At 50.9% G+C, this 24,123-nt stretch overlaps 1 protein-coding gene across 1 annotated transcript in view; it reads left to right on the top strand.

Annotated features, from left to right (window-relative positions):
- The window catches only part of CUX2 (cut like homeobox 2), a 216,587-nt gene that overhangs the window by 164,889 nt on the left and 27,575 nt on the right, over positions 1-24,123 (top strand). Inside the window, exons 4-6 of the mRNA XM_054594090.1 lie at positions 3,791-3,869; positions 20,100-20,234; positions 23,193-23,316. Coding sequence (XP_054450065.1) covers positions 3,791-3,869; positions 20,100-20,234; positions 23,193-23,316 — 338 coding nt within the window. The remainder of the gene's footprint in view (positions 1-3,790; positions 3,870-20,099; positions 20,235-23,192; positions 23,317-24,123) is intronic.

Here is a 24,123-nt window from a genome sequence, read left to right on the forward strand (position 1 = left end):
AATATTTTCTGTTAAAGGCCAGGCAGTAAATGTTTTTGACTTTGCAACCTGGGTGTCTGTCACAGCTATTGATTTCAGCCACCGCAGCATGAAAGCAGCCATAGACAATACATAAAAGAATGCCCCTCACTGTGTTCCAGTAAAACTTTATTTAACCAGCAGAGGAAGGGCCATAGTTTGCCAGCTCTTGATCTAGACCAGCACTGTTCAGTTGCAATATAATGCAAGCCACGTGCCATTTTAAATTTTCTAATAGCTACATTTAAAAAGTACAGAGAAACAGATGAGTTCAATTTTAATAATATATTTTATTTAACCCAATATGTCCAAAATGTTACCGTTTTTAACATAAAGTCAATGTAAAATTTATTGAGCTATTTTACAGTCCACTTTACATTCTAAGACTTAGGAAGCCCATATGTTATACTTACAGCCCATCTGAATTTGAAATAGTCACATTTCAAGAGCTCATGGCCACGTGTGCTCATGGCTGCCATATTGGACAGCACAGCTCTGGTGGGGAGACCAAATTACAAGGAGACAGTCACACACCAACAACGCACTGTTATATACTGATAAGCACCGTGAATGGAAAGCAGAGGGTGCTGCAGACCGGGAAAGGGGAACAATAAAGGCATCTTCCGGCACTTGCTCCCGCTTCTGCCCAGAGTTCCTTTTTGGAAACCCATGGAACATTCTAATGCCTTTCCCCAAACCCCAGCCACCCTGTGGTGCTCAGCATGGGTGACTGTAAAATGAAGCACTCAGGCTTTCTGCTGACTGCTCTTTGACAATTCTCCATCCAGGGCTCAGGAGATGAATAGCTTTCATTTCTCATGGCTTTTCTTGGGCTCCAGGTGGGCAGCACAGCAGCCGTTGATCTGGTGCAGCCATCGATGACATCTCAAGATAGCAGCACCCCCGTGGGGTCCGAGTGGCTGTGCTTGATGGCTGGGAGGGTTTTTCTATCCTGGAGAAAGAGGCCAGTGTCTGGATTCAGAACAGTAATTGGAACCTCCAGACCTGGTGTGAGTCTTGCTCTACTATTTACTAACTGGGTGATCTCAGGCAAGTCATTTAACCTCACTGAGCGTTGGTTTTCTCGTCTGTACAACGGGGTAGTGGCAGCAGCTCCCTCCAGTGATTAGTGTATCTGTGCAAGAGGTGACTGTGAGCAGTAAGAGCATCTGGCACATAGTAAGCTCTGAATATTACATTTATTGTTTTTAGACTTAACCTATCAGGGATGCCCCCCAACCTGAATTGCCTGCCCCCTCCTCGTATGACTCTGGAGGGCCCAGTGTCTGCGTCACGTCCCCCCACATGTGGCTCCTCTTGGGCGGAGCTATGTCTCCCACTTAGCTGTGAGTCCCAAAAGCAGGAATTGTGCCTCACCCATGTCAGAAAGAAGAAAAATCTGCCCACACTTGATGAGTTTCCCTTTTCCTAGATTCTAGAACATTCTTTATGTCTGCCACCATCTTCCCCTTCTTGCAGAGACAGGTCCTGATGTTCTGCCCACCAAACTGGGTCAGGCTCCCCCACTGACACACTCCCGAGACCCCTTTGAAGCATTTAGCTCTTGTAATTAATGAGTTATCTGGGGAATGTGCTTTCATGTCAGTCTCCTCAGTGGGAGTCCCCTCAGGGTGGAGCCTGAGGCCACACCCTCGTCTCTAAGCTCTCAACCCACGTGGTGCTGTGGCACAGAGCAGGCTCTCAGGAAATGTCTGTTGAATGAATGGGAGACTCTCATTCACTCTGGAAGGCAAAGGATCAGAGGCTGTTCTTGGAATAACCAGAAAACGAAAGGAGCTTTTGTAACTGACCTTTTTAAAGTCACTTGCTAAACATCCACCTCTCTGCCCCTCTTAAATAATGAGTTTAATATAAGCCTCATAAGACCTTCAACCTGTGCTGTACAGTAGAAATGCCGTGTGATCCACAAATATATTTTTAAATTTTGTAGTACCTACATTTTTTTTAAAAAGTAAAAGAAAACAGGTGACATGAATAATAATAATAATAGATTTTATTTAACCAACAATATCCAAATGTTATCACTCGAACATATAATCAATATAAAAAATGTCAATGAGCTGTTGTAAATTCTGTCTCTACATGTTGTCTTTAAAATCCAGTGTGTATTTTGTGCTCACAACACACCTGGCTTTGGACTCATCATGTTTCAGATGCTCAGTAGCCACATGAGACTGACGGCTGCCGTGTTGGAAGCCTTAGAGGAACCACTATGGTTTTTGAATTATTCTTCCCAGAGTGCACTGCTGCATGCAGGCACTCTCTGTAGGAGACCACAGCTGAGCACAGCTGAGGCTTATCACCCAGCACTCGGCAGAACCTGTCCCCATACCAAGAGGTGACACATCTATGGGGCTTAATGCATGCCAGGAATTTTGCACAGGACTTTACCTGTGTTACATCATTTGATCCTTTCACAAGCCTTTGAAGGAGGTTGTCATATTATCCCCATTTTATAGCTGAAGAAGTAGAGGCACAGGGTTTAAGTGACCTACCAGCCAAAGGACACACAGACAATAAGTGGTGGAGCTAGGATTCGAACCCAGGTGGCCTGTCTTCAGGGCTTGTGCCTGAGGTTGGCCCCCTCTGTGAATGGATTGCCTCATCAGAATTGGCCCTTGTCACTTCTCCAGGATGGTGTCACACAGGACCTAGAGTTGGCGCTGCAGTTTATGTTGAGCACCTTCTGTACACTCAACAATGTGCTCCCAGAACTTGCTTCCAGGGGAGGGACTCAGTAATAAACACCCTCTTCATTGGCGTTGTTGGGATTCATAAGGAAAGCACAACTCTGCAAGAGGGTGATTGACAAGGAGATGCTCCAATAGAGTCATCGTTTAGGAAGATGGCACCAAACAGAAATGTCTTTTGGTACCTAGAAGAATGAAGCCATTCCAGTCCAAAGAGAGATACCCACCCCAGAATGTCCTCGAGGAGGGAAGTGATTGTGGCCTATGGGTGCCAGGAGCTCATGTTCTGGGAAGGCCCAGGACTAAGCCAAAGGGCCTGGCCACCAAGCACGAGCATCCAGGCAGCTGTGCAGCCAGAGCTTGGAGTTCAGAGCCTGGCCGTGGCTCACCTGAACACGTCTTTCAGGGTTTCGCTGGCGGAACAAGAAAAGCCTGTGAGCAGGAGAATGAGTGCGTGAATGTGGGTCTTCACCTCTTAGTTACTTAATCACCCGTACATTCATCAGACAGGAAGCATTTACCGAGCGCCTCTGGTTTACCAGGAACCATTTCATACAACTCTCATCCTCGACATTTGTTGAGGCTGTTTGATATCTTACTAGAGATTTAATGATTTGTCTTTAATTTTTAGTGGCAAGAAGTATTCCCCAGATGTATCTCCTTTTTCCCCAAAGCATATGCCATGTTGAAACCTACAGAGTGGCCTTTTATAACAAGGATAATAGTAATAGTAACTTAATAACCGACTCTGTGCCCTACGCCAACTGCCTATATGCATCTTCATTTATTCCTCACAACAGGCCTAGGAAGTAAGTTCTATTATCTACTGCCAGGTTACAGATGAGGAAACTGAGGATCAGAGAGGGACAGTGACTTGCCCAAGGTCACAGAGCTAGAATGTAGTAGAAGAGCTAAAATGTGAACCTGAACTTTCTGACACCATACTTTTAACCTTCGTTTCCCCTCCCCCATCTCATGTTTGCACAAGAATAAAATGATCAAATTTGCTTGTAGACTCAGCTACCATGGTAACGTGTGACTTTTTTCTTTTGTTTCCAAAGGTGGTAGCCCTTAGTAAAAGAAGTCAGGAAGCTGAAGCTGCTTTCTTGAGTGTTTACAAGCAATTAATTGAAGCACCAGGTAAGAAATGCTTGGGCCTCCATAAGTGAGTAAATAATGACAAAAAACGGCCATTAGGCCTATTACACAGGGGCATCCTCATGGTGGAATCTGGAGAGAGGCTGAGACTCCTGGGCAGGGCCATGCCCTCCGTGCGTGGGGGCCATGGGGGTCACGGCCTCTCTACCCAGTCTGGTGTGACATCCCCACACAGCTCCTCCGTCTTCCCCCTGTACCTTCCGATGTCAGCCAGGAACTTAGGAGGGCTCCTGGCGAGGCCGACCATCTGGACTTTCTTGGGAAGCCAAGGAGTCTGTCTGGCCCGCCAGAGGACAAACGGTGCCCAAGTGTTTTCTGCCAGCAGAGGGCGCTGGAGGGAAGACCTCAAAAGTTTCCACTGACGTGGTTCCGGCAGCCTCAAAAATTTGATGTAGAACAAAAATGAAATCCAAAAGAAGCACATACTATGTGACTTTATTTACATAAAATATGAAGACAGGCAAAAGTTAACCTGTCAGCACTAGTCACAGTGGCCAAAAGGGGGAAACAACCCAAACATCCATCAATAAATGAACAGATAAGCAAACTGTAGTCTGTCCAGTCAATGGAATATGATTCAGTCATAAAAAGGAATGAAACACTGACACCTGCTACAAAACAGATGAGCCTCAAAAACATTGTGCCAAATGAAAGAAGCCAGACACAAAAGGCCACAAAGCATACGGTTCCATTTACATAAAGTGTCCAAAATAGGCAAATCTATAGAGACAGTAATCACTTTGGTGGTTGCCAGGGGCTGGGGGGAGGCGGGAATGGGGAGTGAGTGTCTCATGGGCACAGCATGTCCTTTTGAGGGGATAAATGTCCTGAGGCTCGATAGAAGTGGTAGTTGCACAACATCATGAATGTACTACCTGCCACTCAACTGTACACTTTAAAATGGTAGCTTTTATGTTATAGGAATTTTGCCTCAATTAAAAAAACATTAACCTGCGTTGCTAGACATTGATTGGCCACAGTTCCTGGGAGAGGCCTCCGGGAGCTGTAGATGGTTCCTTAACGCACTTCTATATGTCTATGAAAAGTTTGCCTCTTTAAAAATGGCCTACCCTTTGCCACCGTCTCATTTATTGACTCAGAAAAGGGCGCCTAGAACAGTGCAGCGATTTGCTTAAGGATAGTGGAGCTGGGAGGAGCACCGCCCCCCCCCACCCAGACAGCACCCTAGTCCTCTCCCATGTTCTCCTATGCAGCTGCAGGGGTCGACTGGGGCCAAGGGTTTATAAAGAGGAAAGTGTATTTGAAATAGAAGCTGTTTGTGGGACCTTTGTATTGAGGATGTAAAGTTCCTTGTTTCATCTGTCTTGGGTAACTTGAGAAGGTTGAATAGTGTCCTCCCAAAACCTATGTCCACCCTGAACCTCAGACTGTCACCTTATTTGGAAACAGGGTCTTTGCAGACGGGATTAGTGAAGGATCTTGAGATGAGATCATCCTGGATTTAGGGCTGGTTTGTGGCCACGTTGCTTCAATATCTGCCTGTCTTCACCTGGCCGCCTTCTCTCTCGTCTCTGTGTCCCAAACCGCCCTCTCCTTTCTCTGATAAGGACTTAGGGTCACTGGATTTAGGGCCCACCCAGATAGTCTCGGATGACCTCATCTCAAGATGTTTAACTTGATTACATTTGCGAAGACCCTTTTTCCAAATGAGGTCGCATTCACAGGGCTGATGGATTAGGACCTGGCATATGTTTGGGGGCCACCGGTCAGACCTCTACAGAGGCCTCTGCAGCCTTGGTTCCCCCTGCCCAGCCCCGTGCTCTGTCCTGACCCTGTGCTCTCGGGCAGGCAGCATGGCCGCGTGGCTTTTCTCAATGAGAGTGCTTTGGCGGTGCAAATGGCTGGAGCGCCCCTCAGGGCCCTATGCGTCCCCCACCACCCCCAACCCATGGTGTGCCCTGTAGCGTGAGGCCGAACCGGCCATGTGCCTGTGGACCAGTTAGGACACTGAGAAACACACCAGGCTCATATCCAAGAGGCCCTATTCCTTGCAGCCTTTTTTATTTCTAATCTTTCCACCCTCATCAGAGTTATTTGGAAAATTTTTGGAAAAATATACCCTTATTTCCCACCCTTTTCAGTCTTTCAAAACCTTCAGTCTCAGCAACAAATGACATTGGAGGGTGACTCAGTTACAGACCCCAAACTTGCTGCCCAGGAGTCCTCACGCCTGGCTCCTTCCCTGGACATCGTAGTACCTGACCTTTAGCACCAGGGGGCAGCACTGATACAGGCTTGTGTTTTCCAGGCTCAGGGCCAGACCCTGGTTGGAATCCTGCCTGTGCCACTTACTTCACTGGGTAACTGAAGATGAATTAATTCACTTCCCTGAGTTTTGGTCTCTTCTATAAATGGGGAATAATATGAGGACCTGCCTGATACGGTTTTGGGAGGCTTCACTGTGCCTGGCACATAGAGATACTTGGCTAAGTGTCAGCTGCTCTCGTGATCATATATGTATCTGGCTTCCCTGGGAGAAGTAAAATTCTCCAAGCTGGGGACTGAATTGTACTAAATTTGTGTACCCAGAACCCTGTACACAGCAGACACCTAATAACTCTGAGGTGAATGAATTAGAAATAAGACTCTGATGCAGAAAGGGGAGGAAGGCTTATTTGAACAGAAAGGTACTTTTTCCACTAAGGCCCTCTGCTTGTCACATGTTTATGTGCTCAGATAGCATTGACTGGGAGCCTGCTGTGTGCCTGGCACTTGCTAAACGCTGGAACATGACGTGAACCTGCCGATGCAGACAAGGGCCCAGCCCTCAGGGAGCTTGCATTCTGGTGGCAGAGGCAGCCAGGTCGTCGCTTGCATAACCAACCTGTTGGCACAAACCCACGGGAATGCCAGTGGTTCTAGTGCTTGGGGGTGTGGAGGGGGTTCCAACACCTGCTTGGAAAAGAGGCACCGTTTCTGGGGTTCACTAGGGGACCCTCACAGGGCCAGGACTGCAGTGTCAGCCAGGGACCCTGAGAGCTCCCAAGACAGGCGGGAACTTTCCGGAAGGTCCTTGTGCCCTCTTGCCCTCTCCCCAAAGGGCCGTTCCAAGCCCAGTGCTGACTCCACGCATCTGATTTCCCAACTCTCTCCCCAGAGACGGAGGGCAAGGGAAACGTATGTCCCCAGCTGTCACTGAGTTACGAGAACGAGGAGCCTTAACTGATGGAGACGCACCATACGAACAGCCCCTGTAGGGGCTCTAATTCATTCCGAGACATTTAAGAATAACAAAATGTTTTAATGATTTCTTGGGGGAATTAGGAAGACGTATTTTTGTTCTCATTAAATTTTATCCTCAGACACAAGAACCAAATGTCAGATGTGTTTTTGGTGCTCAGAGCTCCCTGGCTTGCTGTCTTCCCCGCACACACGGCCCCAACCCCCTCCATAAAAATAACACTCCTGGAAAATTTGCCAGGATGCACTCTCCTGTTTTTATATTTCTTGACAGGCAAATTATTTGTCGAAATACTCCCCCCCACCTCTGAAGCCACACAAGTCCTGATTCAACATTTTTGTTTTGAATGACTGCTGCCAACACAAATCTTTGGCAGAGAATGCGATATAGCGTGATTGCTCAGCAAGTATTTTGATAAGTGTGCAGCCTGGATGTCTGTAATTACGAAAGAAAACCGTAAATCTTTTGGATATTGTTCACACAGATGTGGCGTGAAGTGAGAAAAAAAGCAGTAAAACGTGTTAAAAGCATAATTAATGTCATTGTTGTGGAGGATGATTTGATTTAAACCTTTCTGACTTCTGTATCGGTGACGGCTGATTTCTTCATCGTGCGCATGGAGTCACTAGGTACCGATCCAAGCTTCAGAAAGCTGACTTGTTAACTAAGTGATTAGTTAAAAACAAAACAAAGAAAAGAAAAGAAAAGAAAAAACCAAAACGAGCAGAGAGCGAGTAAGAAGGCAGGCTGAGGAACATTGCTGAAGAGATGAGACAAGAGAGGTGAGTGCCCCAAAACGTTTTTTCGGCTTTTTGTTGGTTTTTAAAAAGCTGATGTGGGAGACAGCAGCTCCTGACAGGCATTTCTCTCCCTCCTCCCCATCTCAGGAGGCAGAAGGCCGGTCCACTTAGGTGCTGGGGTCCCGGCGGCAAGCACAGCTGCTGGGCCCGCCAGCTTGGTGTTTTCAAGCTGTGTGACCTTGGGCTGGGCCCTGAACCACTCTGAGCTCCGGTTTCTGTGTTTTTAGCAGAGGGATAATAATACAACCAACTCATAAGTCGACTTGAGGATTTGATAGGCTGAACATGAACGCATTTGGAGGGTTTAGTGATCAGTAGCCCATTGCAAAGCTGACATCAGGGTATAGGTTACAGAGTCATGAGCATTTGCTGTTGCTTTCACAAGGCTCTGTCAGTCATGAAGGGTGTGAAGGGAGCAGTTTAGCCAACAGGGTTACTGAATCTATGGAATGGGAAAATGCTTTATGACAGCGTTTTGAAATTTTTCTCCTCAATTATAAAAGTCACGTATGCGCACTGTCAAATTCAGAAAATACAGAAAGGTGGAAAGGAGGGAAAACTACCTACTAGAAAAGCAGTGGGAATATTTTGTTGTTTTTCTTTCTGATCTTTTCCCCATGTACTATTTCAAAAACAGTCATGTAGTCAACATGTACTATTTTGCATCCTGCTTCTTTTCGCCCAAAACGAGTATCCGTATTTCCCTGTGTCATTGAAAATCCTGGGTAACTTTGGTTCATTGTGTGTAACACTCCTTTGTGCAGCTGTTGTATAACTTGAACACACAAGTTATTGGTACTATGCTGTAGTTCACAGGATAAGGAAGAAAACTCAGGAAGGAAAAAATATTGTAGTCATGTATTAACCACAAGCTCAGGATCAGTGGTCAGAAAGAATACGAATTTTTTCTCTTTGATTTATTTTACACTCATTTATTTGTTACACTAAGTATCTTTTTGTATGCTATGAACCAGTCGTATTTTATTCTTTTGTAAAACTGGTTCGTGTCCCCTTATTCCATTTTTCTATCAGAGAGGTCTTTTATTGATTTGTAGATGCTCTTCATATATTAGGAATATTAACCTTTGTTCTGGTGAATGTGTTTTCTGTATTCTCCCCTGGTTTGCCTTTTGTTTCTGGACTTCGTTTACAATGTCTCTTGTAGACGGTACATAGCAGGCATTCAAAAAATGTTTGTAAAAAGTAGAGAATTTTATTTTGCTGTATGGCTTCTGAATTTCATGTCATGTTCTGAGAGCCTCTTCTTGGCTCAAGGTTATGGGTTTATTTAGCACTTTTATGATTTCAGTGTTTAAAAATTTGAATCTTTGAACCATCTGAAATATATATTAGTATATATAGTAGTAAGAGAGGTTAAGATATAGCTTTGCATTTGTCCCAAATGACTAGTTCTGCCGCCATCTAGTGGATGAGCCACCTTCGCAGGTACAGAGAATCGGGATTCCAGTACCAGGAGAAACCGTCCCTGCCTGTCCTCACCTCCGCCCTTCCTCCCCTCCTTTGCCGCAGCTCCGTTGGGACTGTGGGGGTCAGAAGAGCACCAAAGGGTAACATAAGAGCGTTTAAGCCATGAAAGAGAAAAGCTTAGTGATGGCAGAGTTTCACAAAGGTGGTGGGCAACTTCAGAAGGCATTGCCCCGCCTTTCCCTGCCACGCCTTTGCCCGTGCCCTTTCCTCTGTCAGCAGTGCCCGCCCCGCCGGTCTCAGCGTCACTGCTCCTGGTAGATGTGAGTTGGGAGAGGATTAAACCAAAACAACTGGCATGCCAGCGCCCAGTAAACAGCTCTGTAAGCAGCTGTTCCCTTTCAGAAGGGAGGCAGGCATTTCAGCTATGGCTTTTCATTAGCTTATTCTCTGAGTACCTGCTATGTGCTGCGAGCCCTGTGGACAACCAGAACACACAGCAGAAAAGGGCTCCAAGAGTGGTGGCTGGAGGGGAGTCTCAGGAAGGGCATCCTTGTGGGACTCTTTCCAGGGTGTTGCTTGTGTGATGGGCCGTGTGCTCAGTCCCTTCCCACAGACAAGCTCACTGATACCCTCGGCCCCCTGGAGGTAGGTGTGGCCATCCTGCTCCCACTGTCCAGCTGAGGAAGTGCAGGCTCAGAGGGGTCAAGCCGCTTGTCCAAGGTCACACAGCAGAGAGAGGAAGTAGAGACTGAATCTAGACCCTTGGCTCCTAACCCAGAGGCAGCGTCAATTTAAAAATCGAAAGGATTTGGAAAAAAACCATTGGAGGTTTGAGCTGTAATGAGTGAAAATGAGCTGACGGTCCCTGCTGTCAGTAGGTCGAGAGGCTCTGAGCTGAGAGGATGAGCTGAAATGTGGATGTGCTACCGAGAAGAGCCGCAAGTGAGCCCTCACTTGCCACAGTCCTGGTCCTTCTGGGCCTCAGAGGGGCAATTTTGTTGAGGGGAGACAGCCCCAGAGTTCCAGATTGGGGGCAGAGCGATGCCAGGAGGGGCACCAGAGGGCTTCAGACTGAAGCGCCCCGTCCTGCCACTCCGCTTCCCGTAACGCATTGACTTCTCTGGGCTTTGGTTTCCCTGCTTGTAAAATATGGGTAACAATCCCACCTCATTAAAGGCCTGTTGAGTGGGTCCGGTGAGAGTGGAGAACACCTAGCGTGGTGCTTGGCACGGAGGAGTAGCCTGTGCGATTCACTCGGCACACACCGAGCGCCTCTCCACTCATGACGCCAGGGGCCCAGCACAGAGCAAAACAGACGCGGGCCCTGCCCGCCTGGAGCTTCCTGTGCTGCTCCACACATGGGAGCTTGGTTTTTACTACAGTAGACGTGGGTTTGCGTCCCAGCCCTGCTGTTCCTTGGCCAGGATAGCTTGAGTAACTGTCCTCACCTTTCTGAGCCTCTGATCCGCCTTCTGGAAAAGCACTCTTACCTTCTGGTACCGCTGGGGGAATTAAATGAGGTGACGAGCATAAAGTCCTCGGCTGAGTGTCTGGCATGTAGTAAATGCTCAGTAAACAGTGGCTGTCACTGTTATTGTTGGTGTTATTATTGCCATCACTGCCCAGTGCCAAGAAAGAAGACCCTCTTCAGCCTCTCCATCCATTCTTAAGCCAGGAGACCCCACAAAGCAGCCACCCTGGCAGTGGAGAGGAAAAAGAGTGGGCAGACATAGAGCTCACAGCTGTGTATAAGGGACCCACAGCCCATCTGCTCTCAAAAAATTGAGATTAAATGATCAAAGTTATTCTCACTGCTGCCTCCATCAATAGCCTGAGCCTCCCGCCCACACAGGAGCCCGGAGCTGGGGCCCAGATGGGAGAAGGCTTCTGTCTCTAAGTGTTTTGGAGGGACGCATGCATACTTCTGCATATATGTGTTTCTAAACAGCCTCTCGGACAGCTTTCACAGTTCCAGCTTTCCCAAAAAAGCTCTGAATGCCACTTTTCTTCAGATGGACACAGTGGGAGGAATGAGGCAGCTTCTTCCAGATTCCTGACTCCCCCGCCCCACAACCCCAGAGACACTTAAAAAGAAAAAGCAAAACACCAACAGCATGAGCTAGGGGTGGAATTTGGAATAGATAGTGTGGTACCCATCTCATCCGACAGTGCCGTCGCAAAGCCTGGTGTAGTATTAAAATATTATAAATTTGTTGGCAGTATTCTCGAGGGGTTTAGATCCAATGTAACCAAAATGAATTAGTCATTTTATTAAGCAGTTTATGCATAAAGAGCAGGTTGATGGCTGTAAGACAAAGGCACTCTGCCTCTCAATGACGTGCCCCCCGCCCCCCGCACGCCCGTCAGGACCTGCCACCTTGGATGGTTCCTGTTTGATCTTGTCTGCCACCGTGCTCAATTAATTCAAGCGATCTGTTGTAGTCAGACACTTCTGATTTGGAGTCCCCTGTTTTGGGAGGTTTTATTAAGGCTGATCTGATTCCCTCTGCCACGGCCCTCGTCTGTATACCGACTGGCTGCGTGTTGCAAGACGGGAGGGGACTTGCAGTCCTGCTCCCGGCTCCAGGCGGCTGCGGCTGCGGCTGCGGCTGCGGGTCTCGCTCAGCTGGAAGTTTTCCGGGGAAGTGCTGAGCCTGGCAGAAACCTGGCTCCCCGGCTCCAGACAAGCCCTGGCAGGGGCGTTCTGTCACTTCTCCTGGCACCAGGGTGTGAGGCTCGCCAGACACCGGAGGGCACACAGGTCACTTTGGAGACTGGGGACTCGACTGTACCCAGCGCATCCCCAAAGGGGTCACCTGTCACAGGGAGCAGCCACAGTGTGCCTGGCATGACACTGACACTGAACACAGTGTGTGCCTGGTGTACCTTCCTGCTTCCTTCCAAAGGATGCCTCAGTCCGGTGCCGGAGCATCCCAAACACCTGTGCGCCTCCCCTTTTAACCAAAGGGGAGCTGGCCTCAGGCGCAAGGTCTGGGGCAGGCAACAGCATCTAACTAGAATGTAATAATAACATCAGTTTTGTAGTTTTGGTTTTTTCTTTGTGTTTATTTTTAGTGTTAAAGCACTTCTATTTATGATACAGAACACCTATTATCTATTAACAGTAGTGAAAAAAATTCTTTAAAATATACTTAAGTTAAAAACATTGAATCATGTAAGGACACATGTTAAGCTGGTAATCTTTCAGAGGCAGGTAGATGCACCAGAAGTTGTGACATGAGGATGCCAGCATGTGGCATTTGGGCCACACTGGGTTCGGATCCAGCTCTGCTATTTGCTAGCGCAGTGACCTGGAGCAAGTGCTTCCCTCTGCTGGGCCTCAGTGTTCTCACCTGCCGCAGCCTCGTGAGCAAAGGGCCCCCTCTGCACCTGGGTGGACGGGTGCCGGACGTTGGAGATGAAAGCCAAGAACTGGTGCTGGAGGGCCAGAGCCTGCTCAGAACCCAGCCACCAGCCTCGGCAGCGGGGCCCAGATGAGCCTAGAGCAAGGGGTGGTAAAGCCGGCCCCAGAAGTCCCCGGGTCCTCATCTGTGAAATGGGTTGGGTATTGTGAAGATTGAGTTAAACTGTGTTTCCGGGACAGTAACTCAGGAGGGTCTGCCATCCTTCTTGGTCAGATGGGACTGTTTCTCCTGGTGTTTCCTGTGTCTAGATTATTCTCTCTCATTCGCCTGCTGGCTCCTCATCTTTTCAGGACTGTGCTCAAAACCCCGCCTTCACACAGCCTTCCCGGATCAAGCTGACTCAACATTCCCCTGCAAACACACCCTCAGGCCACTGTCTCCCCCAGTTCTGCTTTATTCTTCTCAGCCTCCTCACTGCCATTGGTTTCTTTGTCCTTTGCCTGTCTCTCTCCTTTAGAAGGTCAGCCCCAGGAAGGCAGGAATGTCCTTATTCACTGCTGCATCTCCAGGCCCAGAAACTCCCCGGCACACCCAGGTGTTCAGGCAACATTTGGCAACTGAAGAAATGGTGTCCAGCACAGAGTAGGTGTTCAATAAATAAATGGCAGCATTAGAGACTGTATTAGTCTCCTATTGCTGCTGTAACAAATTGCCACAAACTTAGTAGCTTGAAACAACACACATTAATTACCTTACAGTTCCGGAGGCCCGGAGTCCAAAATAGATCTCACTGGGCTATCATCAGGGTGTCGGCAGGACTGTGCTGCCTCTGGAGGCCTGGGGACATTGGGGGCAGGGTGGGGGGTCCATTTCCTTAGCTTTTCCACTTCCTAGAGGCCGCTCACATTTCTTGGCTTCGGCCCCTTCCTTCACCTTCAAAGCCACAGAGCATCTTCACACTCTCTCTGACTCTGACCACCTCCCACCTGCAGCCTTAGTCCCCTCTTGCATGTGACATAACATAGTCACAGGTTCTGAGAGGTAGGATGGGACACTTTGGGGGGTGTTATTCTGCCCCCCAACAGAGACACCCCAAGGGAGGACTGAGGATTGAAAGCAGGATTCCCCATGACCATCAGGTTCTCAGAGAAACCTCTTCCAAACAGTTTAAAGATCTTTTGTCACTTCTCTCTCTTTCAATTTGCGTTTGTAAGAGCAGCCAGTGACATTTAGCTGATGCCTAGAATAACACCCTTAGACAAAGCAAGTGAGAAGCTCTTAGATTTGCCAGCCACCAAGCATCTTACCTGCATATAATGTGGCAGAACCTTTTAGTCTTCCAGAAGCTAGTAATTTTTTTCCTCCATGACCCAACCCTGAACAATGTAGCTGAGGGCTTTGTGAATGTCTCCCACACGGGGGAGGTGGGAGAAGTGAGTTTACTGTGCCAGTAAGCTCTGGGAATTCCACACCGTGTGCTGGGGGAGAAAATAAACAGTAAAAAGTGCCCAGGGAAGTAAGTGATCGCCATTGCTGGGTCCTCTTCAGAACAGGGACCTTACACAACCCACAGCCTCATTCCTCAGTAGCTGGAGAGGATGAAAATGCAGGAGGATCAGAGTCCAGGACCTGTTGCTTCCTCTTACATAACAGACTTGTCTCCCTGGACAACAGGTGAAATGGGTGCAGCAGAAGGCAAGTAGCTAGACTCGAGGAAGGACTTCCTATGAAACTTGGTTGGAGTCTTGGCAGTTCCTCGGTCCTACCTTTGTCACAATTTGTACCCAGTCAGTTACCACATATTATGGTTTGAATTATGTCCCCCCTGAGACCTGTGAATGTGACTTTATTTGGAAATAGGGTTTTGACAAATGTAATCCAATTAAAAAGAGGCCATTAGGGTGGACCCTAATCAGTATGATGTATGCCTATAAGAAGAGAGAGACACAGAAAGAAGAAGGCCGCGTAACCACGGAGGCAGAAGTTGAAGGGATGCTGCTACAAGCCACGGATGCCGGGGCCCGGAGCCGGGAGGGAGTCGTGGAGGGGCGGGGGGCCGGTGGCATGGCTCCGCCAGCCCCCTTGACTTTGGGGATGTAGCTTCCAGAGCACAGGGTACGAACCTTCTGGGGCTGCCGGGGCTGCCACACCAAATCACCACAACCGGTGGTTTAAAACAGTGGGGATCCATTGTCAGTTCTGGAGCCTGGAAGCCCAAAATCAAGGTGCTGGCAGAGCTGGTTCCTTCTGGAAGCTGTGAGGGGGAATCTGTCCCAGTCTGATGCTGAGAGGCAAGAGAATAGTCATGTGTTGGTTTGGGTTCCCTGGAAGGAGACAGACACCAAGAGAGCACTAGGTGTGCAAGAGACACACTGGGCGGAGGCCTGTGAGGGGCGGAGGCCTGTGAGGAACAGAGGGGAAGAGGGGGAGGAGGCAGGGAGAGCCTACAGAGGGCGGTAAGGGTCTGCCCCTGGGGAGGGAGAGGAGGAGGGAGCAGGGTAGGAGGGACCACAGCCCGCGGTGCAGCTCTGAGAAAGCCTTAACCAGGCTGACAGGGACCCCCAAGGCAGCATGGACTAGGCTGCTCAGGCTTCTAATACAAAATACCAAGGACGGGGGGCGGGGCCAGGGAGCTTAACAGAAATGTATTTCTCCCAGTTCTGGAGGCTGGAAGTCCAGGATCAAGGTACCAGCGGGCTGGTTTCTGGTGAGAGCCCTCTTGCTGGCATGCTGGCGTACGGGCACGGGCGGCTGCCTTCTCGCCGCGTCCTCACATGGCCTTTCCTCTGTGCACAGAGAGTGAGCTCTGGTGTCTGCCCATTCTTGTGAGGACACCAGTCCTATCAGAGTAGGATCCCTCCTTATGATCGCACTTAATGTGAATTTACCTCCTTAAAAGCCCCATCTCCAAACACATCCACATCAGGGGTTGGAGCATTCGATTTACAGATCGGGGGGTGGAGCGGGGCGGGGCAGGGGGACACAGTTCGGTCTATTATAGAGGGGTTGCCTCTCCCAGCATTGGCAGGAGTGACCCTGCTGCCCCCGTCATGCTCTGTCATTGGCTGGGAGCAGCCCCGGGCGAGTGTGGCCCTCGAGTGAACACGGCAGTGGGCCCGAAGGTGCAGCACCTGGAGACAGACGGTCACCACCTTCTCACGGGAGATTCTCTTCTCGAAGGAAGAGTGGGTGGCACATCCCACTGCTGCCATCTGCAATAAGAAGGACAAGGGCATGCACTCCTGGGGCCCGCCAGTCCTGGGAATCCTGGGGCTCAGCAGGCTCCTGCAACCCCTGCACAGCCCCAGGCAGCGGGCCCCTCTTATCCCCACGTTACTGATGGGGAGATGGAGCCACAGGGAGCCTAAGGGACTTTCCCCTCAGGTGTCACAGCCAGGCCACCAACACCTTTATCTGAGGGTGTTTTGGGGAATTAAGAAGATTCGCAACGTTTGCACCCTCTTGTGTCAAGTTCAGCTGTGAAGGCGTTTAATAATCACCCTCCCCAAGCATTGTGGCTCTAAGGGGTGGGCCCAGGGCCAAGAGCGCTCACTTCAACAGGACTGCGCCGTTATCCGATGGCATCCAGTGTTGACTGTGTGCCCGGATACACTTGTAATAGGAATCTTAACCCAGAACTCAGAGAGATCTGGTGCTTCGTCCGAGGTAACACAGCAAGCCAGAGGCAAGGCTGAGAACAGGGTCTCATGTTCCTGGCCCAACGGTAAGGAGTCCCCCGTGCCCCACCTCAGGGCAGCTTGGCCTGCAGCAGTGTCCTGGGTTTGAATCCCCCCACCCCGCCCTGCCACTTCTGAGCTGGGTGACCTTGGGCACAAGACATCTCTTCTCTGAGCCTTCATTTCCCGTCTGGAAAGCGGAGATAGCAGCTCTCCCTTGCCAGGCTTTACCTTCACACACTCCCTGGACCTCCGTTTCCCCATCTGTAAAATGGGGACATGACAATACTTAACTGCACAGTGTTGTGGTGAAGAGTGAATGGATTATGACATGTTTAAGTACTTTGGCTGTAAGGGTTTGTCGTAGCCCGACTGGCTGAATCATCTGAACCCCTCCCCCATTCTCTCCCTCCAGCTGCAGAGCCAGGAGGCAGAGTAGTGTGGGAAGAGGAGGCCCAACGGCCATCTCAGCTCTGCTACCAATGTGCTGGCAGACGTCAGGGAAGCCACCGGACCCCACTTTTCCCCATCTGTGCACTGGGGTGAGGGGTGTTAGATGAGTTAAACTGACAGGTCCCTCCCCAGTGTGACTTCCTGAGCCAGAGTCTTTGCATCCCAGTGTAGCATTCAAAGCAGGATGGTTGGATTCTGGAGCTCCCAGGGACTGAGGAGAGTATACGAGGCTGCACCCTGTCCCGAGACGTCATGGAGGTCTCCATGCAGACAGCCAGCCCCCAGAAACCAGGGAGCCGGGAGTGCCACCTCCTCTCAGCAATCATGACTTAGCAAACCCTGTGACGCACCTAGCACTGTGTACATCCCTATACACACTCCCTCGCCCAGTCCTCGCAACCACTCTCCATGGGCAGCCCCGTTGTACAGGCAAGAAAGTAAAGGCTCTGAGAGCTTAACTAACTGTCCGAAGGTCCTTAAATCATACTGTCTCTCTCAGTAACTAAGACTCAAGGCCCCAGGGGATTTGGACCCAGAGCTGGACTTCAGACTCTGTGAACTGAACCACCCTGTGCCGCCTTGAGCCAGCAATGAGGGGAAAGACGGGGCCTCGGAGCCGCCGAGCCTGCATTGAGTGCCTGCCCGGCCGTACTCCTCCTGCCTCTCCAGGGGCGCCTGAGGTCCACTCGCCCCGGACTGAGTGCGCAGGCGGCACTGAGGGACCTGCGGGGCCTCCAAGCAGAACAGAACGTCCCTCCCTGACCCGGGAACGGCATCAGTGACATCGTTTATCGCCCGGGTGTAACCTGGCTGGGCAGGGCTCCTGGCCCGCAGCACTCAAGCCAGAGCCGAATCTCTCCCTCCGCCTCAGAGCCAGAGTGAGCCCTCCACGGCTGCTGGGGGCAGCGCCCTCCCGTGTTTATCTGACTCCCCTGACCCTGGCAGTGCCCGCTGCCTTTTTCTCCCTTTCTCAAAAAACCAGAACACAATAGGAAGCATTTCCTTGAACTTATTAAAAAATCCAGACTTGTAAATTAATTTGTCCGTGTTGTACAAAGGCAGTGCAGATGAACTCATTAGCATGCACACAACAAATAATTATAGATGAATTTTTAGCTGGCCTGCCTAATGCGCTCACTGGGTTAATTATGTCAATGTATAATTACATCAGCCCGGGGAGACATAATGGCACACCCCGCTGAGCAGGCCCTGCCTCATGGCGGGGCGCAGGGGGAGCGCTGACAGAGGAAGACAGCGGCCTTCCCATGCACCTGCTTACCTCGGCACAAACACCCACTGTCCGAGCCTCCCGCCACCTAAACAGTCGGGCAGCAGCAGAGGGACCTTGTTCCAGCCGGACCTGAAGGCGCCATGTGCAGGCGCTATCCCATTTCTTCCATCAGCAAATATTTATTGGGTCAGACTGTGTGTCCATCCACAAGGGGTCCAGTGAATGAGCAAAAACAGATGTGGTCCTGTGCCTGCCTTGTGGGGTTTCGGCCAAGGGTACATTAGTTTGATGGACTTGCAACTCAATTACAATGGTAAGCACAAGGCATGCTGTGGAGGAAAGGAGTAGGCAGCTGGGAGAGCTCATATTGGAGGACTGACTGGTCAAGGAAGGATTCCTGGAAGAAGAGGCATCTGAGGTGCAAAGATGAGGAAGCATTAACTAGCTGCAAGGGCTAGGGGAGGGCAGGGTGTTCCTGGCAGAGGCCCCTGCCTGTGCAAAGGCTGTGGGGTGAGAAGGTGCATTTGAGGGCCTGAGGGAAGAAAGTGTGACTGGAGCCCAGGAAGACAGGAATGGCAAGGGCTTCCGTTTGTTCTGGGCTGACCAGTGCTAGGTGCCATGTTGAGCGCTTTGCCTGGATCCTCATCGCAGCCCCGTGAGAGAGCACTTTGATGGTGAGGCGCAGAGAGTGAGAATCTATTGCCAAGGTCACCCAGCAAGCCTGAGAAGCAAGTCTGGGTTAGACCAGGACCCAGGGATCTGTCTCCAGGGCCCCTGCTCATCATCCTTCTGCCCCCAGCACAGAGCAGTGGCCAAGCAGATGCCGGCAGGAGAGCCGTGGAAGGATCAGGAAGAGTGAGAGCTCCGGAGCTTTTAAAAGGACTGTGGCCCAGAGCCAGGCCCCTTGACCTGGAGTGAGGAGGCCCTGGCTTCCCCGGGCCCGCGCTAGCACTCGCCCACAGCTGCGGAGGTCGGAACGGTCACCCCACTGGGCGTCAGAGAGGGAGGGTCAGACTCAAATCACACCTCCACTCTTCGGCAAATCACCTGGGTTTTTGGAGCCTCAGCTTCCTCATCCATGAAAATGAGCTGGATCCAAGCCAGCCTCCAGAGGATGCTGGGAGCATGGTGGAACCTGTTCCTGTGGGCGGGCTGTGTAACCTGGAAGATGCCACACCAACCTCGGGCATTATTCCGGTGTTCTTAGCAGCTGCCCAGGTGGGGAGTTGGGCAAAGGCACCTGGAAGAAGAGGTGTGCTGGGTTCTAGATCTGAAGAAAGGAAGTGCTCACCAGGTGACAATGGGAGAGGGAGCAGAATTCCAGGCAGAAGGACCTGCACAGTCCTCAAGTTTTAACTATTGGGAAATGGGGAGGCATCTAACATCCAGGTGGGCGTTTCCAGAAAAGCCTTTATTCAGTCAGTCCCGCAAGTCAAAAATGATGGTCTGTTCCTTCAGGACTACTGAGAAGCACCCAAGGATGGGCAAGGATGCTGTCAGGGAGACGCGGGTGAAGAATGGAAGGCAGCTGGGAGAACTGGGTGGAAGCACTCAGACCCGTGCAGCCTAAGGAGGCACTGGGCTAGGCCTTGGGGGAGTCCTGTGCCCTCAGAGCAGCCCCACGTCCCCAGGAGCAGGTCTGTGTCTGTCTTTGCCACGCACAAGCCTTACCTGGAAAGGCCTGCGGGGAGGCTGGCCTCAGGCTGATGGATTTCAGGGCAGGGTCCGCGCTCAGAGACATTCCCTTTGCTTGGAGGCATGCAAGATACAGCCTCATGGCCACCCCAGATGGTATCGTAGAATTTGGAAAATGCAATTATGGTGACAGTTATTGTTATTACTATTCCCAGCTGTGTAGGACACACACGCCAGTGGGGACGGCACACGTTCCCCTGAGCCGGTGCCTGGAAAAGGCCGCTCCCTTGTGCAGCAGAAAATCCGTGTGGCGTCCCTAAGCCAGCAGAGCAACTCCAGGGATCTCTTGTGGATCAGACCCCAGGTCCCCCAGCACCCCTGTCCTCTCTCTCTCTCTCTCTCTCTCTCTCTCTCTCTCCAGACCCCGTGCCTGTATTTGAGGCAACGCGCAGCCTAGACGACAGACTGCAGCCCCCCAGCTTCGACCCCAGTGGGCAGCCGCGGCGAGACCTCCACACGTCGTGGAAGAGGCACCCTGAGTTCCTCAGCCCAAAAGGTACTGGCAAGGCCCTCACAGGACATCCGTAGTAAACAGCTAGTCCGCGGCACTTTGCCAGCCAGACTCTGCTGTGGGCAGGGGGTGAACAGGGAACTTGACTTCGTCAGTTAAGATTCGGGAGGGGTGAGGTTCACTGCTGCGGACACCAACCTAGCCCAAATGCCGGAGCCATAATACATTTGAAGGGGATTGTAAGGGATGCTCCACACAGTCACTCGGTGGCTCAGGCTGCAGGAGTCCTACCGTCTTCAACATATGACATCCAGTTTCACAGTGAATGTGGACAACCAGCCAACAGGCCGAGAAAGAATGTGGAGGGTCCTGCCAAAGTTTATGGGGTCCAGGCCTGCAAGTGGCACCCCTATCTCTTCCAGCCACATCCCACTGGCCAAAACTCAGCCGTGTGACCACACCTACTGCAAAGGAGGCCAGGAAACGTAGGCTGGCCATGTGCCAGGCAGACGTGGCGAACACAGCACTGTCTCAGCCCCAGATGGGACAAGGCAAGAAACTAGCAGAAATAAAAATATGTTTAGGTGTACATATATTGTGATTAAAGTGTTAAAAAGCAAGAGAATGATAAACAAAATTCAGCATGGTGGTTACCTCTGATAGGTGAAGTTGGAGATCACCGTGAGCAAGGCAGCAAATACACACATGAAAGCTGTTGGTGACCATTCAATTCTGTTCATTGAACTGCAAGCCAGACACTGTCCTAGGCACTGGGCACACAGCCAGGGGCAAACCAGACAGAAATCCCTCCCCTCACAGCACTGACCATCTATTGTCCACCAGTAAATCAGTAAAATATATAGGATTTCAGGGGGTGAGAAAGGCTTTGAGGAAATAATTAAGCAGGAAGAGAGGAAGAGTCAGGTGCGAGGATACTTGTCTAAGGAATGAGTGAGTAGGATTTACCTCACACCTGAAAGACGGCTCAATAGTGCGGGAAGGCAGCGATAGGAACATGTAAATGAGTGGGTGTGGCTGTGTTCCAACAAACGTGATTTGTCAAGCAGGTGGTGGGCCAGATTGGGCCTGTTGGGAAGATAAAATGGGCTGAGGCCTGTCCAGTGAATGCTTGCTGCAAAGTCACTTCCCAGGAACGTCCGCCGTCACACGCTGCCCATCTCACAGCTCCCGCCTTCCACCCACAGGCCTGGCAAGCACCTACTATGTGCCTGGTCCTGGAGAGGGTCTTCTGGGGAAAGACTTCTGGTGATTAAAACACCGTCCTTTGCTCACTCTGTTCCTGGACCCAGAGTGCCCTTCCAGCCATTCCTCCCTGGCGGGCCAGGACTTGGCAGCGCTTCAGCCCCGGCTCGTATGGAGGCGCCTCTGAGCTCCCCCAGCAACACTTGTCAGTCCTGCCTTTGAGGTTTCTCTGGAGTTAGATTTTCTCTATAAGAACAATAGTTATTGAAACCGTTGCCTTTTGAGAGCATTTGCTCTGTGTGGTGTGCCTTTTACACAGATCCCACTGTCTCCTGGTTCAACCTAAGGTGTCGTTGGCCTCATTTTGCAGATGGGGAAACTGAGTCTCAGAGGCAGCAGATGGCCAAGTGGGGATTCAGTCCGAGGGCTCTTGACCTCAGCCCTGGGCTGCATCTCTCCTTGAGGACATGTGGCGTTCTGTACCGTGACAGTCAAACCTTGTCTTTTTGTTCATTCCCATGACCTCAGCACCTGGAAAATTCCCGGAATGTGTGTGCATACCTGCGTGTGTGTGAGAGAGAGAACTAACCAGGGCCTGAGCACTCTGTCAGTCCCTCGAAAGGGGCTCACTCTGCAAACTGCCCAGCTCGGCACTTACTCTCCGGGGCCAGGCGCACAGTAGGAGCTTAATAGCCAGGACAGAACTTCCTGTCACTGGGATCTAAGGTCGGGAGCCCAGATTTTGGAATTCTTGAACCACCACCCCACCCTCAGTGGCTGGGCCCTGAGCGCCCTCCCCGCTAACAACGAGTTCAGGGCCAAAGGCATGCACTAATGCCTGTGATGAGCCTGCAGAGGCGCTCCTGGCATGGGCCCTGCGTGAAGCCACGACCATTGAGCCGCTGAGGGTATGCCATGGGGCAGGGGGAGTGTCGCGGTTCCTCATCCAGCTAACGCTAGTGGCCCTGGGACCCCGCAATTCTGCTCTGTCCCAAAGAGCTGAAAATGGGCTCAAATAAAAACGTGTGCACCAGTGTGTGTTAGCAGCACGACTCACGATGGCCAAACGGTGGAGACAATCCAAATGTCCATCAACTGATGAACGCAAAAGCAAACGTGGCATATCCAAAGGATGGACTGTGACTCAGCCGTCAAAAGGAACTGTCTGCTACATGCTACAACCTGGATGGGCCTTGAAAGCATTATGATAAGTGAAAGAAGCCAGTCACAAAAGGGTATAATGATTTTATTTCTATGAAATGTGCAGCATACATAAATCCATAGAGAGAGAAACCAGGACTGGTGGTTGCCCAGGCAGGAGGAGGGGGAAATGGGAGTGACTGCTTAATGGGGACAGGTTTCCGTTAGGGGTGACAGTGTTCTGGAGTTAGTGCAATATTGTGAATATACTAAATTCACAATATTTAGTAAATATACTAAAGTGGATTGTACACTTTAAAAATAGTCAATTTTGTGCGATGTGTACTTTACCGTGACTTTAAAGAAAAATAGGGAGGCCGAGGAGGCAGGGACAAGCCTGAGAGGGCAAAGGAAGCCCCTGGGCGTGCTGTGTGAGGCTGGCAGCGTGGGAACTTGACTTCCATGCACGTGCCCTCCCTGTGGCCACAACCCCGCTGGCCCCAGGGACGGCAGGTCCCGCCAGCTGCGCTCCCTCCAACACCGAGTTTGGGACATCGAGTCTTCTCACAGCACTTTTGACCGACCTGGTTTGCAGAAAGTGGCTCTGGCTGTCACACCGCTCTCAGCAATGGGTACTTTTCCATCTGTTTCTTCCTCCAGAGCAGAGAGAGGGGACGTCTCCAGCCGGGCCCACGCTGACCGAGGGTGGCCGCCTCCCAGGCATTCCCAGCAAAGCCCTCCTGACAGAAACTTTGCTGCAGAGAAATGAGGCGGAGAAGCAAAAGTGAGTGGGGGGACGGAGGTCGGGCCACCGCTGCCCCACCTGGCCGGGAGCTGGGACAAGAAAGTCGCCCCTGGGCAGGACAGCTGGGGAATCCAGATGCCCGCTGGAGATGGAGGCACAGGCCTGGGCCCGAGCTCCATCTGCGCAGCTGCATGGCCAGCCCCGGGCAGGTCACATCGCCTCTCTGAGCTTCAGTCTCCCCACCTGGTGAAGGGAGCAAATGGCGGTGTATCAGTCAGGTGGTGTTCCAAAGAAACAGGACCAGGGCCAGGAGGATTTTTAAAAATTAATTCACAGATGTAGCTCAAGGACTTAAATCACACAGTGAGGCCAGCAAGTCTGAGCGGGTAGAGCAGCCAGCAGGCTGGAAACTGTGGTGTTGCGGTCACAGGGCCGGACTCCTTCCTCCATTTTGTTCTACTTCCTTCGCCTGGTTAGATTAGGCCCACCCACGCTATTGAGAATACCCTCCTTTACTGCTGTCAGCTGATCGTAGATGTTGACTGCATCTACAAAGTACTTCGCAGCGACGCCCACATGAGTGTGTGATTGGATCACTGGGCGCTGTGGCCCAGCCACGTGGACACACGGCACTGACCGTCACCGGGGGTGTCAGCGCCTGATCGGCCATGGGAGTGAGACGAGGTGCTGCCTGAACGTGCCTAGAGGGGCGCTCACGTGGGGGGGGGGGTCAGTACATGGGTGTCTTTACAGTTGGTGCAGTGGTAATAATATCTGGATTCTTGGAGCATTTCTAGGATAGTTTTATGGTGGTCATTACACTTACCCTTTCATTTATTCACTTAT

Source organism: Pteronotus mesoamericanus, unplaced genomic scaffold, assembly GCF_021234165.1.
Source record: "Pteronotus mesoamericanus isolate MK-2021 breed Mesoamerican mustached bat unplaced genomic scaffold, CSHL_Meso_final scaffold_507, whole genome shotgun sequence".
Taxonomy (NCBI): Eukaryota; Metazoa; Chordata; class Mammalia; order Chiroptera; family Mormoopidae; genus Pteronotus; species Pteronotus mesoamericanus.